This window comes from Otolemur garnettii, unplaced genomic scaffold (genome assembly GCF_000181295.1).
Source record: "Otolemur garnettii isolate 467f Iridium unplaced genomic scaffold, OtoGar3 scaffold00009, whole genome shotgun sequence".
Lineage (NCBI taxonomy): Eukaryota > Metazoa > Chordata > Mammalia > Primates > Galagidae > Otolemur > Otolemur garnettii.
The window spans coordinates 11187435-11203374 of NW_003852404.1; the positions used below are offsets into that span (position 1 = coordinate 11187435).

The 15940-nt window shown below is 38.2% G+C and overlaps 1 protein-coding gene across 1 annotated transcript in view; it reads right to left on the reverse strand.

The window, feature by feature from the left end:
- Positions 1-2168: 2168 nt before the first annotated feature.
- Positions 2169-15940, reverse strand: part of JAM2 (junctional adhesion molecule 2) — a 68937-nt gene continuing 55165 nt past the window's right edge. Inside the window, exons 6-10 of the mRNA XM_003783900.2 lie at positions 13841-13940; positions 9963-10070; positions 7995-8010; positions 4850-4892; positions 2169-2451 (exon numbers count right to left, since the gene is read on the reverse strand). Of these exons, the coding sequence (XP_003783948.1) occupies positions 2419-2451; positions 4850-4892; positions 7995-8010; positions 9963-10070; positions 13841-13940 (300 nt within the window). The 3' untranslated portion in view covers positions 2169-2418. The remainder of the gene's footprint in view (positions 2452-4849; positions 4893-7994; positions 8011-9962; positions 10071-13840; positions 13941-15940) is intronic.

The following is a 15940-nucleotide window of genomic DNA, read 5'->3' on the forward strand; positions in this document are numbered from 1 at the left end:
ACAAAACTTGCTATTAAAGATTCTAGAGCCCTAATCTTTATGTAACACAATTCACTGCAAAAAAAAGTAAAATGCTCTCAGAAATACAATGAGATTTTACCAACTGTTTAGTGTTCAAGTCCCTCAAGTAAAAGCAAATGGAAACACATGTCTGGATACCAGTGACCCACAGATAGATTATGTTTTTAATAATTAGAAAATTAGTGCTCAATAGTATGTCCTTTATGTGGGAGAAATCATTCTTTACACAGTGTTTTTTATTTAGCTGCATACAATATTTTAAGATAATGCATAATATATATTTGACAAAGAGAGTTAGGTGGATAAAATGAAACTTCTAGCCTTTGATGTCTTAAAAAGCTTTTCATCTATTAGCAAAGCTAAGGCACTACGTATTTCCCCACTACCAACATGGACTAGTGTGGTTTAATTGAAGAAGTTGATCCTGTGTGATGATAGGTAAGTTTGAAGAGGCATCTTCAAGTTATATAGGGGGGTCCATGAAGTTCGTGCACAGAAACTTCATGGAATCTCTTTGGCAATTGCCAATGTAACAGGAGGACATTCCTCCAACCGAAGCAAATCTATGAAAGCATGGGCAACATTTACCTTAATTTCTTACCAGAGCTTGCAAACAGGTACTTTTTTTTCCATCCTTCACCACATTTGGGAAGCTATGCCTCTGGGCCAAAATCTGTCTACACCTGCTGTTTTGTAAGTAAAGTTTCACTGGAACAGAGACGTGCAATTCCTGTAGCTCCTTTTGTGCTGCAATGGCAGTCCGATGGTTGCAACAGGAATCGCACAGCTTAAAACATCTACTGTCTTGCCTCTTTACAGAAGGTATTTGCTGACCCCTAATTCACGTGGTGGTAATTTTGCCTTTTGGGCAGGGCTATGTTACAGAAGCTTGACCTTCAAGGAAGGGATCTAGTGAGAAGCCAAGAATGCCACAGTTGAGTCAAAGGGGGAGCAGGCATCTTCCCGGGGACTTGGTGTCCAGGCACCTGCGAGGCGCTCAGTGAGTGCTTAGTCCATCTGTTCTTGAGAGAATGCTAGGGATTTGTTTTGCCCATTGGGTAGGAAGTGTGGGCTCCCTCAAAAGCAGCTTAACCATGTTCAGAGTTGTCAAAGGTCATGAGTGGCCTTTTCCTCCAGATTCGTAAAGAAGAACAGGACTTACCCTGGCCATATTTTGTTTTGATTATAAATTGGATAATCAAAATAAGGTATAAATGACAATGCTTTTTAAACATAGCCTAATTGCTGTTACTATTAAGTGACCTTTGGAATATTTGCATTGTATCTCTAGCTGGAGGCTTTTGTGGTTAATCGGCTGAGAAACCAGATGTTTAGATTCTTTGTGTTAGCCATTTCTTGTGTGCCCTCTGTGTCTCGAGAGGGGTGCCAGATGGAGGGATTCATGGTGAGCTTTTTCATCTCATTTTACTTGCAGACAACTATTTCTCTCCTGCATATCCCTGCTTTCCCTAAGCAGGATTGGCAACCCCCTGACCCTAACACAGCAGGAGACGTGGCCCTGCCCAGAATTTCACTGCACAATTTTTAAAGACAGAAAGATGTGAAGTCATGACTCATGCAGGTAAAGGTATCTGCAAGTTTACGTAGGATCTACTGGTAAGTTCCGACGCCACGGTCACTGATCCTCTTCAAAGAAGTCTGAGGAGAAGGAAACAGCAGCAAGCAGCTCTAGGGTGAAATGAGCCACTGGGATTTGTATTTGACCTTCAAAATTATGTTCAATGAAGAAATAGTGATGCAGGTGAATCCTATGGTGCATACCTGTGAGCTCCAGCCATTAGGTATTTCTCTTCATGTTGCTGTTGGTTCGCACAAATGAAAGTAAAGACAAAGTGCAAAGAATCCTTGAGCTTGAGCGTAAGACTGACCCCAACTCCCTCCTTTCTGTGGACAAATGAGCAGCAGAATAAGGATTATATTAGGGTAGAAAAGAGGATTCTGGTAAAAATGAGACCAGAGGTTCCTTTTGCATCTGTCAGAGTATTTTCTGAACCCCAAATCAGGCTCTTGCACAGTGGGCATGTCCAGTTTACATTTTTCATGATCTATGGATTAACTTCACAATCAGTATATTTTAGTAACCTTGTACAGAAGTTAGGACACTGTTAACATTTCACAAAGCCCAGATTACAGAATATTTTGATTCTTTTAACTCAGTTCAGACACAGAAGCCAGACTAGGTTTTAGGTGTTGACAGAATTATTTGTTTAAAATAAAAAGTTCAGGTGAGTTAGCAGTCACATAAATTATAACGAAATGCCAATTTCATTTCCTCATGTTCTTTTTTTTGGAAATGTAACACAAAGCGGAGTTTTGTAATAGTTTAATCACTTGGGTAGCAACTGTAGTTTTGGCATCTCTCAAAAGTGGAATCTTTTAAATTATAAATGATTTTGTGTGCTTGAAATCCTAGGGAAAGAAAGAAAAAAACGTTAAGTGTAATGTGTTAACTCATATTTAAAGAAATACATATCTTATAATGGCACACCACATCTACTATAAGAATCTTACAGGTACAATCCAGCATATATTTAGTTAAATCTATTTTATGGAAAATTAAATAACTAAGTCCTGGAAGGTAAGAAACTTTTTGCCCAGACGGTAAAGAAGTAGGACCGGAAGTTAGAGCAAGAGAAATTCTGTTAGGGAGGATGGTACTGACACGTAGTGTGTGGAGGCCAGGGCTACTGCTAACCATCCTACAATGAATAGCCCCTCAAAACAATTACATGGCCCCAAATTCCAATAGTGCTGAGGCTGAGAATCCTGCTATATGGCAGAATAGAGTTGGAAAAGACTTTAGCTCTTGGCTAAGGAGAGCAACTGAGAATAAAGTGAAGAACAAGTAAGAGGCTTTTGTCCTTTCCATTCAGCCACAATGTGCTATTTACTGTTTGGAGGGAGGGGATCACTTAATTCCACACTCAAGATGCACTTTCCAAAAACTACAGGAACAAACACGAAATTACATACTTGCTGTCCCTTCATCTAAGAATAGTATGCTTTTAGTATAGTAGACTACAAAATAAGGTGACTCCCGTCATAGGCTGTTTCTGGAGTACTTAACTTTTAAAAATCCAATTTTAATGGAAAAATCTCTGTGAAGCAGTAAGTGGGTGTTAAACACTAGTGTCCATTAGAATCACTTAAGTGCTTAAAATACTGGTGTTCATGCCCTACCCCAAGCTCTACTGAAAGGAAATCTAAGAGAGTCCCTACCATAGAGTATTAAGGATTCCTAAGAACCCAAGCTCCATATCTGAAGACAGGACTTAGGCCTCTACAAACACTGGAAATCCCCCTTCTCCATACTATTCCTGAAAAAATAAATCAAAAGTTTGAATATCCTTCCAAACAGCTACAGAATCTGAGTGATGATGGTGTTTACTGATTTACTACAGTGTTTATAAATATAAAAGTACACAGGGTCCAAACATCTAAATTATATTATTCCATTAACCATTTGAGTTAGGTAATTATTGCATCTTTCCAAAGATTTCTGCAAAGTCTCTTTCAAAAATACCAGAGGATATTCTATGCTCCTGTCTAAATGTTTATGTTCCCGCCCCCCATTCATATGTTAAAACATAATCCTCGGTGTAAGATTATTATGAGGTGGGTCCTTTAGGAAGGATTAGGTCATGAGGGCAAAGGCTTTATGAATGGAATTAGTACCCTCATAAGAGAAGCTAGAGAGAGCTTGTTTGCCCATCCACTAAGTAAGGACACAACAAGAAGGTGCCCTCTATGAGGAACGGGACCTCAGTAGACGCTGAATCTACTGGCACCTTATTCTTGAACTTCCCAGCCTCCAGAACTGTGAGAATACATTCCTACTGTTTATAAATTATCCACTTTATGGCATTTTTGTTATAAGAGGCTAAGACATTGCATAGACCTAAAATTTTCCAAGCATGTCAAATAACCAAAGATGAATCTTTGAACCACAGATCAGATGGAAACAACGTGCTTGGTCAAGCTGCCAGGAAGCAAAAGGTTCCAGTTCCATAGCTGTTATTCTGTGTGAATTCATGTCTTAATTTCCTCATCTATCAAATAGAGCTGATAATGCCAGACCTAGTGATACTAATTATAGAAAACACCATGAGAAAAAAATAATGATAGGATAAAGATCACGCTCTGTAATTGCTCTACAAATGCCAGGCATCTTTATCATGCCATCCAGACAGGGAAAGGGAGCATTTACTTCATTCCTTCTAAATGCCAGCGATAGACGCTAGTGCAAATTATGCTATTGTGTTTATAATCCCAGTAGTTGGGGAGGAGAGGAGTTCAGGATCACTTGAGGCCAGGAGTTCAGGATCAGCCTGGGTAGCATAAAGAGGCCCTATCTCTACAGAATATATTTTAAAATATTAGCTGGACAAGATGGTGTACACCTGTAGTCCCAGTTGCTTAGAAGGTTGAGACAGGAGGATTGCTCAAGCCTGAGAGTTTGAGGCTGCAGTGAGCTATGATCATGCCACTGTACTCTAGTCTCAGCAGCAAAGAAAGACCATCTCTTTAAAAAAAAGTATATTAAAAGTGAAAATGAGAGGTACAAAATTACAATTAGCAGGGATAAATTCTAGTATTCCCTCGTACAGTAGGGAAACTATAGTTAACAATAATTTATGTTATAGATTAAAACAGCTAGAATTGTAGTGTTCCCCGCCCTAAAGGAAAGATAAATGATGTGATGGGTGAAGAAATGTGAACGTTCACAACTTTCATATACAACTGCTTTGTTTACCCACCCTATTCCCTAAAAACATCCATTCTCTAAATATGCATTAAAAATACTCACATTTTCAGTCATTGCAGTGGCTTTAGATGTAGAGCTGCTCTTCCTATTTGTGGAATATAAAAGACAGTATTTAGTACACTGTCACTTCCAATCCTGAAACATATACTTTCCTTTGGTCATTCTTAGCTCATACGTTTTCTCAGCAAGAACATAAACAATTTTCTTAGCTAGGTAGAAAAAAGCCACCAGTCCTAAGTGAATTTCTTATATGTATAGACAATACTCACAGAGAAAGTCAGGAAACAAAATATCAGTGTAGGAGAGGCCCTGGGCATCTAAACATGGCCTACAGCTAGTATACTAAAGACTTCGGTGGTGTATACAAGTCAGAGGATTATTAACCTTTAACTTAACATATTAATATTTAAAATTTTTAAAGCTTTAATATTGGCTTGGCGCCTATGGCTCAAGTGGCCAAGGCGCCAGCCACATACACCTAATGTGGCGGGTTCGAATCCAGCCCTGGCCCGCCAAACAACAATGATGGCTGCAACCAAAAAATAGCTGGGCGTTGTGGTGGGTGTCTGTGGTCCCAGCTACTTGGGAGGCTGAGGCAGGAAACTCGCTTGAGCCCAGGAGTTGGAGGTTGCTGTGAGCTGTGATGCCACAGCACTCTACCCAGGGGGGCAGCTTGAGGCTCTGTCTCAAAAAAAAAAAAAAAAGCTAAATATTATAATCTAAAAATTCACTTTTTTTTCCCAGAGAAAGAAAGTTTTACATGGTGACTGGGGTTGTAGGCATCCATTTCATTCTTTAATATATTATGAAGGCCATGGATTCAATAACTGGGAAGAACTCTATCTAGAAATAAAGATACTCCTTCTTCCCAGATTACTACCTGGTTTGATAGAGATATTGATGGAAGGAAGAAAAACCTTCACCACAACAGACAACCTTTCTCCATATGTAAGGTGATATCTCTTCTATCAAACCCTCTATCTCAAAACCCTCCAATTCATTACACTTTACTCAATAAAAGTGGCAGTCCTCACAATCACCTAGAGGCTGGGGGGGACAGGGGGAAGGTGGAAAGACATGTGGGCTGCCCTGCTTTTCTGGACTCACCCTCGTTGCTGATGTTAGTCCCGATAACTTAAACTTTCACCTGTGCTTATACTGAGATATTATGAGACTGAGAGACCACAGTTGAGGCAGAAGTCTGGGAATAGAAAATCGATGGCAGATAGGTCTTCAAAGGACTTAGGAGATGACAAACTACTTGAATCATGGCAACTGGAGTAGAAAGAAATGCCCACAGACCCAAAGTGGGGTCTGCCATGTCCATAGGTACAGGAAGGCCAGTCACAGAACACATGCACACCAACTGGGGGCTTTAGTGATCTTGTCCAGATCTCATGCCCCAGTGATGCCCACATTTCCATGTCCAGTTATTTCCCCAAACTCCAGGTTTGTACACTTGTATTCACTTACTGATTATCTCTAGTTGGTATCTAATAAGCATATCAGATATTAAAATTCCAGACTCCCCACCTACCCCTCACCACCACTTCTGAGTTCTCTCCTAAAACTTTACATTCAGGATCCTGTCACTAACACTTTGGTACCAGCTGTCATTTTCTCTTGCCCCAGTCACACTGATCTGGCCTGGTTCACCCCTTTATTACCTTGGAGTTTATTTTTCACAGAGCAGCCAGTGTAACCTTTGAAGTATTAAGTAAGATGATGCTACTGCTCCACTCAGAGCCCTCTAGTGACTTCGTGTCTCATGCAAAAACAAAGCCAGACCTCTCACAACCTCCCGGAAGGGACTCTATCCAGTGTGGTCCCTGCGACTTCTGGGCACTCGTCTCCTCTCTGTTCCCTCTTGATGTCTCGCAGATGCTCGAGATATGCCCAGCTATGAGGTTTTTCCATCTGTTCTCTCTCCTCTGCCTGTACACTCTTTCCATGGATGTATGAATGACTTCCTTCTTCATGGTCAGATCTTCCCCAGACATTACCTTGATAGTGAGATCTTCCCTGACCACCCTATTGACAATGACAATTTCCACACATGCCCTCTGTATTCTCTATTCTCTTACCTGCTTTATTTTTTCCTATAATACTTATTACCATCTAACATACTATCTAGTATGCATCTCTGTTTCCTTTCTGTGTTTCTCTACTAGGGAATAAGCTTTGCAAGACAGGGGTTGCTAGGTTTTTTGACCTATTTCATTCACTGCTATATCTCTAGTCCCTAGAATGGTATTGTGTACAAACTCAGCATTAATTAACGTAAGAAAGGACTGCTGAGCAAAATTTTACTTGAAAATTTCCCATTAACCAAATTATAGCAAATATGGTTTTTAAAAGTAGTAATAAGGAACTTAGTGATCATATTTCTTCTTTGTTTTTTTGTTTGTTTGTTTTGTTTTGTTTTGTTTTTTGAGACAGAGTCTCAAGCTATGACCCTGAGTAGTGTAGAGTGCATGGTGTCACAGCTCACAGCTCACAGCAGCCTCAAACTGTTGGGCTTAAGTGATTCTCTTGCCTCAGCCTCCCAAGTAGCTATGACTATAGGCACTTGTCACAACGCCCGGCTATTTTTTTGTTGCAGTTGTCATTGTTGTTTCAGCAGGCTCAGCTGGGTTTGAACTGGCCAGCCTCAGTGTACATGGCTGGCACCCTACCCACTGAGCTATGGGCACCACCCAGTGATCATATTTCTTATCCAGATAATCCAGATAATGTTATAAGTGAGTATGAGGTGAGATTTCTTGATGAGGAACTTTCTATAGGTTTAAACCTACACAAATATTCCAACTTTCCACTTTTTACTTTTATATTATTATTTTTTTTTTAGAAAGAGTCTCACTCTGTCACCCTTAGTAGAATGCTGTGGTGTCATAGCTCATAGCAACCTCAAACTCTTGGGCTGAGGTGATTCTGTTAACTCAGCCTGCCAAGTAGCTGGGACTACAGGCACCCACCATTATGCCTGGCTATTTATTGTTCTTGTTGTTGTTATTATTGTTTAGCAGGCCCAGCCCATGTTCAAACCTGGCAGCCTCAGTATATGTGGCCAGAGCCCTACCCACTGAGCTACGGACACCAAGCCTACTTTTTACTCTTTAAGTAGATGATAAATAGACAATCAGTTGGTAGAGGAAAAAAGACATGGATTGTAAAAAAGTATACTTACTGGAAGGAGGCTTCTTCTACAAAAGAATAAATACATATCATTAATTCAGCACTTAACATGGTATGATACAGATTCATATAAAAATGACTTTTGGCTTAATTTTTTTTTATTAATCTTGACCCACAGTTCCAGCACACATTTTTTTGTAAGTGGCCAGACAGCAAACATTTTAGGTTTTGTGGGCTAAGTAGGTACTTATATAACAGGAGAGAAAACAAGTTCCTAAAAATTTTTAATGATGAAATTCAAAATTCAATAATAATCAAAATCTTATAAGTCTACTGGTTAGGAGAATGGAATTCTTTTGGGGGAAATAACATTTCACTTACTTGAAGTTCAAAGCTAGTATTCTCTATCATCAAATAGATGGTAAATTTTCATTTACCATAGAAAAACAGGTGGCAAAGGACTGAATTTGTACCAGTGGTCACCACTTGCTGACCCTTACTCTAAATGCAAATTCAAGAATATAGTGCTCTTGGGTAGATTTTCTGCTGGATGATGAGAATAATATTCTTAGCCAGCAAACTCCTAATATCCAAATATATCTTTTAATTAATTTAGAATTTGAAGAAAAATTTGTTTGTCCACTCCTCATTAAAAATATTCAGACAGATTATTCTTTGCAAATAAAAGATGACAAGCATTTTGAATGAATTCTTATTTATCTGTACTTTCACTGGTGACCAGCAGGGGGATACAGTTGGATTCCATTCATAAAAGTATTTTAAAAATGCGTTACAATGAACTAAATTGAAGCACTATACACAAATTCACAGAGCAGTTTTCTTAATTACAGAGAAGTTACTTCAATCTATGTACATGGAAATATTTTATGATACATAATATCAATTTATAGGTTACTTCCTTTCCACTCAAATTTCATTTTGTCATAAAATATTTTTTATAAAACTTGCTCATTACTATAAATATATTTATTGTTCCATTAAAAAAATTCTACTTTATACACCATGGCAAGAGGACCCTATGAAGTTCTGTAGCTTTTTAGCTTTCAGATAATATTAAAGACTGGGACAGAGAAGCATATTAAGAAAATAAAATATTATACTTTCATCGGTTGACATAAAACATACTATATCATCAAATGGGGATATCAAATAATAAGAGGTCGAAATGTGAATACCCCAAAATCTTATATAGTAGCAACTCTAATAAATACAAAAGGTTTTAGTTTTGATTGAACAATTTTCTTCTAAATACACTTGTGTTAAACCAGACTATCAATATCTCTACTATCAATATTATTTTATTTATCTTATTTTTATTTTTTTGAGACAGAGCCTCACTTCATCCCCCTTAGTAGAGGGCTGTGGCATCATAGCTCACAGCAACCTCAAACTCTTAGGCTCAAGTCATTCTCTTGTCTTAGCCTCCTAGGAAGCTGGGACTACAGGTGCCCACCACAACACCGGGCTATTTTTAGAGATGGGGTCTCCTCTAGCTCAGGCAGGTCTCAAACCTGTGAAATTCAGGCAATCCACCTGCTTTGGCCTCCCAAAGTGCTAGGATTACAGGCATGAGCCACTGTGCCTGGCCTTCACTTATTTATTTCAATGAAATGTTTTATACAGTTAGAAGTCAATTTATATTATAAGATATACAATTCCTAACTTCAAATAAAATGACCTTAATACAAATAAATGTACTATAAATACCCATATCCATTAAATATCTCTGTCTTATTACACCACGCCACTCCAAGTATGTGTCTCATGTACTCTATGGTGTTCCCTAGAATTTTGCAATGAGCCAGCTCTGCCTTTTCTTCCTAAATTTGCTAAGGAGCTTTATTACCCACCTGCATATCATCTTGGACATTTTCTACAGCAGAAAAATCAATGAAAAGTATTTCCAGAGTTTGTTAGACCTTCTTGGAGAAACGGTGTCTCATAAGAAAACTCTATACCCATAGGAAGTTGTCTATCAAAGAAAGGTAAATTCACTTACTTGAAAAGTAGCCTTTTCTCTGAGCATAGCACACACCAAGGCCACACATGGAAATCACTAAGGCCACAACTACTACGGCTGCTATGATGCCACTTATGTTGAGATCATCTGGAGTGTGAAATAAACCATGTATAAATTTATTTAAACAGATGTACATACGCAATCATTAAACAAAAAGGTTCAAAAAAGCTCCCCTTTGCAGTTATACCATGAAGCATAGTTTCATGCTTTTGAGGCCTATTCACCTAAATCACAGGACATGGCCCAAAATTAACCAAAAATATTAACAGAACTTAAGTTTGATAAGAATTATTAAATTTTAAAAAGATCCACCAACCAGAAACCAACTGTGTATGGCATTCTCATGCATTCATTTGGAGATGTATACAATTCACCCAGTTAGATATTTGGCTAAAAGGAAATCTTTGAAGTTCAGTGAGTTACTTAAAAAATCTTCTACATTACCACCTGTGTCAATTTCACAAATAATGAAAAACTCAGCCTCAAAGAAAACATGTGCCAGTTATTCTGTAAGACTAAGTATCAGAAACCCCTTCCTTGCTATATATACAGGGGAGAATATGTGTGTGTAAAAATACACACATATACAACCACATATACATATGTCGCTAAACTGTCATCCCACTAAATTTAAAATGGATTAATTAAACTGTCTGAGGATTTTTTTCCTGTTGCTCTTAAGTAATCTCTGTCCTCTAACTTAATATAACTGTATTTTTCAAACCCAAGTTTGGAATGATTACCATGTTACCAACTTTTTGGAGGTTGATTCTATTACCCAATAATTAGACTATTAACCTTCCAAGCTTATCATTTCTGCAAATTAAGAATTATATTGAAAATACTCTCATTTGAGTCATTAATAAAATGACGAGTGGCTCGGCGCCTATAGCTCACCCGGCTAAGGCGCCAGCCACGTACACCTAAGGTGGCGGGCAAAAAATAGCCGGGTGTTGTGGTGGGCACCTGTGGTCCCAGCTACTTGGGAGGCGGAGGCAAGAGACTCGCTTGAGCCCAGGAGTAGGAGGTTACTGTGAGCTGTAATGCCACGGCACTCTACCCAGGGGGACAGCTTGAGGCTCTGTCTCAAAAAATAAATAAATAAATAAATAAAATAAAATAAAATAAAATGACGAGTATAAGTTTATACAGGAAAGAACTATATAACAGGCCAGTAGACACCATCCCTCACATCACACAATTTACTGGCATGCTCTAAACAGGATTCAACTGTATGTGGATCCATCTAAACATCTGGTCCACATTTTTCCATCTTGCCCACAAGGTTTTCATGGGCCACAGTCTTTTGTCATTTAGATACTTCCTACATATTTATTAATATTAAAGGAGTAATTCTTCGAAGAGTTCCCATTTTTTGAAGCAAGTATTAGGCCATAACTAAATAAATTGGGAAAAAGTGTTAGGTAGTAATATTAAGTATTAAGTAATAATATTAAGTATTAAGTATTAATAGTAGTAATATTAAGTATTAATTAATAATAAGTATTAAGTAATAATATCAAGAATTTTAAAGCAGTGTACATTTGGGGACAGAGCTGTTTAGAAATACTGCTTAAATAAATTTGATTATCATAATTCTCAAAATTCTTTCCTAATGCCCAGTGTGTTATTAATTTTTTCATATGCCTCTGAAATATTAACTATTTTTTTTAAAGGAAACATGATAAATCTGTTGAAAGGCTGAGCAATTTGACCAGAGTAGAAACTATTAACTACTCCTTGGTATAAACTCAGTTTGCTTGGCTATTGAGAGGTCAAAGAGATTCAGCTATTTGTTTACTTGAGTAAAAAAGAGAGAGAGATAACAAGGCAAAATTAAATCAATAACTAAATGACACTCCTAAGAACCAAACTGTGCCTTCTATTTTCTTTGCAGAAGCCAATAAATGTGACTTCCATGAAGGGTTCAGTCTAAAGGCAGTTATCTGACAAAAAAAAAAAAATTGTGCTATAGTTGGTCAATGCATTTGACATCTATGAAGGATTCACCCTGAAAGCAAATTCTGACACTTGTCCTATACATTCTAAGTCATGATGTAAATTTTATGTTATTTTCTTCAGTGAAATGGAAGATAAAAGGGGAGTAAGTTAGAAATACACTGTTTTGATCGTCTGCCATTCTCTGTGAAACACTGATCAGGTCATCCAACCACAAAAATGTAACAAGAAGTGTAAAAATATTTTGTGTTCTTTCTTTGAGAGGAAGGGAGGAAGGCCTCTACAGAAAAGGAAGGTACCATTTTTTTTTTTTTTTTTGCAGTTTTTGGCCGGGGCTGGGTTTGAACCTGCCACCTCTGGCATATGGGGCCGGCACTCTACTCCTTTGAGCCACAGGTGCTGCCCCATTTTTTTTTTTTTAAATGGAAGAAAAGGAACCAAAGTGCTAAAAGTCTCAGTATGAGTAACATTTACTGAACTGCACAATGAGGCAGCCTGGGAACTGTCATCAAATCCAGGCTTTACCTTCTTTCTGTATTTTGAAAAATTTCTTTAGGACAGTTAACAGATTTGAGGTTTTGTTACAAGTCACTAGTGATAATTCACAAGGAACATAAGAAAAATGAATTCATGAATTCATTATGTTTCAGAAGATGTAAATTCCAAACCAAGGCTATGAAACATTTAGTAGAATCAGTGTATGAATGAGCTTTAAGCAAACTAATTTTAACTTTTACGTTGATTTATACCTAGAAAGAATAGATATATGGAAATCATGTTCAAATTAAAGCGGTCCTACTGGGGAAACAAACTTTGGAATTTTATTTGTCATATACTGATTTATTGTGTGCTAGGAAAAAAAAGTAACTAGTACATCAAAACCATGATTTCACAGATATTTCTCAAGATAAGATTAAAGCGCTTATTTAAGTTTTTAAGAAGTATAGATTACCAGTGTGTGCAGTATTTAAATTAAACAGGTACATTTAAATGGAAGAAAAAGAAATAGTGCAAGTGGTATAAAGTTATACTAAAAACTAGAAGGACACAATGTGAATGAATGAAGTTAGAAAATACTCAATGTATGAATTTTAAACACATTCTAATAAAATGTTTAAATAGTAAGTTGAGGCCAGGCATGGTGGCTCACGCCTGTAATCCTGGCACTCTGGAAGGCTGAGGTGGGAAGATCCTTGAGCTCAGGAGTTCTAGGCCAGCCTGAGCAAGAGTGAGATCCCATCTGTACTAAAACTACAAAATCGGTCAGATGTTGTTGTGGGTGTCTGTAGTGCCAGCTACTAGGGAGGCTCAGGCAAGAGGATTGCTTGAGAGCAGGAGTTTGAAGTTGCTGTGAGTTACGATGACACCACAGCACTCTACGCCAGGCAACAGATTGAGACTCTGTCTCAAAAATAAATAAATTAATTAATTAATAATTCTAAAACAGCATTCAGAAGGATACTCACTGATAATTTGAACAACCACTATGTATGACTATAATGTCAACACTTGAATGAGTTTGATGGATAACATCAATGACACACACCCCTGTATTTAAAAAAAAAACAAAGACCAGAAATTCAAACTCCTGGATCCTTAGCAATTTATAGACTGTGAGACACTTAAATTTGTTCAAAAGAAAGAACATACTTTAAAACTTATTTTAAAATTTTTTTAAAATTGTGAAATATAATGTTAAGTATTTTTGGCTTGTCTGGGAGATGGATTAAAAACAACTTTACTCCTCTACAACGTATTATATCAAGTGAATTTTAAACTTTCTCTCCTGTTTTTCCTTGAAATCACTCAGACTTTCTCTATCCCCTGCCCCTTCTACCTCTAAATATTTGCATGCTCTAATTGCAAACCGTTTGTTCCTCCCAATCTCTCGTGCTTACCTACTTGCATTCGTTTCCCAGGACATCTGCGATGTCCAACAGAATTACGGGCTTCACAGAAATATTCTCCAGAGTCCAGTTTGGAAATAGTGTTAAATTGCTATTTGCGGAAGGAAAAAGATATATCTTTAAGCAATAAACCTGTAAGTAGCCCCCTAAAATAACCGGGTACCTTGAATTTTAACTTTAAGTTGGTCTTTCCCTTATAATGTCTTGGGACTTTCTATCCTTACTGTGAATTTATTACTAAAAATCTGCCATGACTTAAATGAGTAAATAATTAGACCTCCTGTTTGACAAAGACAGACTTGAGTGTATATGGGAAAGTTTCATTTTTCTTTTTCCTTATGATACCAAGAAAGGAGTAGAGTTAAAAGGCAGTGGGAACTTCTTAAAGTTTATAGCACATGGTAGTATTATCTAGTCTAGGCATTCTAATTCCTAGGAAACACCATTTATAAATGAACTTTCTTAAGGCACAAGCGAGTACACAGCACCAGCAAACAATGGATTGTAAAGAGCCAGAGTTACTACCAGGAAGCAGTGCAGGGCCTCATAAAATCTTCATCAGTAATGTTTATAGAATTATAAATTCTATCAATTCTAGAATTCTTAAAAGTTCTGAAAAGATAAAGTATAACCCTTGCTTTTTTGACTTCAACTGAAAGTAATAGAAAGCTAAGACTTTATAATTTTTTTCTTTCCTTTTAGAGATGGAGTCTCACTCTGTCACCCAGGCTGGAGTGCAGTGGCAAAAAACTATATTCACTGCAGTCTCAAATTCCTGGGCTCGGGTGTTCTTCTACTCTCAGCCTCCCTGGTTATTTGGGACTATAGGCCATGTGCCACCATGCCTAATTTTTTTTTTTTTTTTTTGCAGAAACAGGGACTCTCTGCAAAACCAGCCAGGCTGGTTTTGAACTCCTGGCTTCAGGCAATCCTCAGAAGTATTTTTATTAAGAGTTTTATCCCCTTGGAGGGTGTCTAGAAGGAATGAAGGCAGACAGAATGGGAGGACAGAAGGAAAGAGAAAAGGAAGGGAAGGAGAGAGGGACGAAGGGAGGGAAAGAAGGGACCAATCCTGGACACCTTGAAGGATCCTGCCAGGACCAGCACAGAGGGTGAGAGGGGTGCTCAGAATTACTCTTTCAGCTTGTGACCCTCCTGGTCACATCCCCAGTACTACAGTAGTCCCTGCTAACCTCATCCATGAGACTCCCTCACTGTCCTAGAATCCTCCTGATAGTGGAATAGCAAGCTTCTCCTGGCTCGCTATAGAATCATCTGTAACTCCCCCCAAAGCCACAGAATGCGTTTAGGATGTTCACCATGAACTCAGGGCCAAGGTTACATATAAATAATAAGTTAGACTAAAACCCAAAATGATCTTCCAGCACATTATAATCAGTAATTAAGAGGTGGTCATTGGCATCCAGGCGCTGGAGTCTCTGTCTGTTGTTCATTTCCCACAGAAGAACCCACCCTGGTTCAACCTAGGCACATTGGTGTGACATCACAAGGTCATTCAAGGGTTGAGAGTAAGTGAGGAAAGAGAACCTATATCATTTCAGACTTGCCTTGTGGCTTATCACCTGCTCTGAGAAAAAATAAATTTGAAAAGTAAATATAGCAAAGTGTGATGGCAGGTTTTCTGCCCAGTTGCTCAGTGTAAAGTCACCGGGACCTGCTGACTGCGCCTGCTGACTGCTCAAAAGGCCAAGCCTGGGCGCGCTCCGGGAGTAGCCGCAGCCGTGGGCACGCCTTACCGCACAGCTGCTTTCTCAACTCGCTTTAGTGTTTACCAGAAAATCTACTTTTTAGGAAACACTGTACCTTCCTTTCAAAATTCACTGCAATTATTACTATTACCATGCTTATAAGATTTTTTGATAATGGCTCCAGTAGGGATTTTGCATTGCTGGCTGGAAGGTAGACATTTAAAATTCGTGTGTAATATGAAAAAAAAAGCTTCAAAAACAATGCCCCCTTTTTCATTTCTGCCTCTAACCTGAAAGAACACAGATGATGGCTTGGTGCCTGTGGCTCAAGTGGTAAGGCGCCAGCCACATACAACTAAAGTGGCGGGTTTGAATCCAGCCC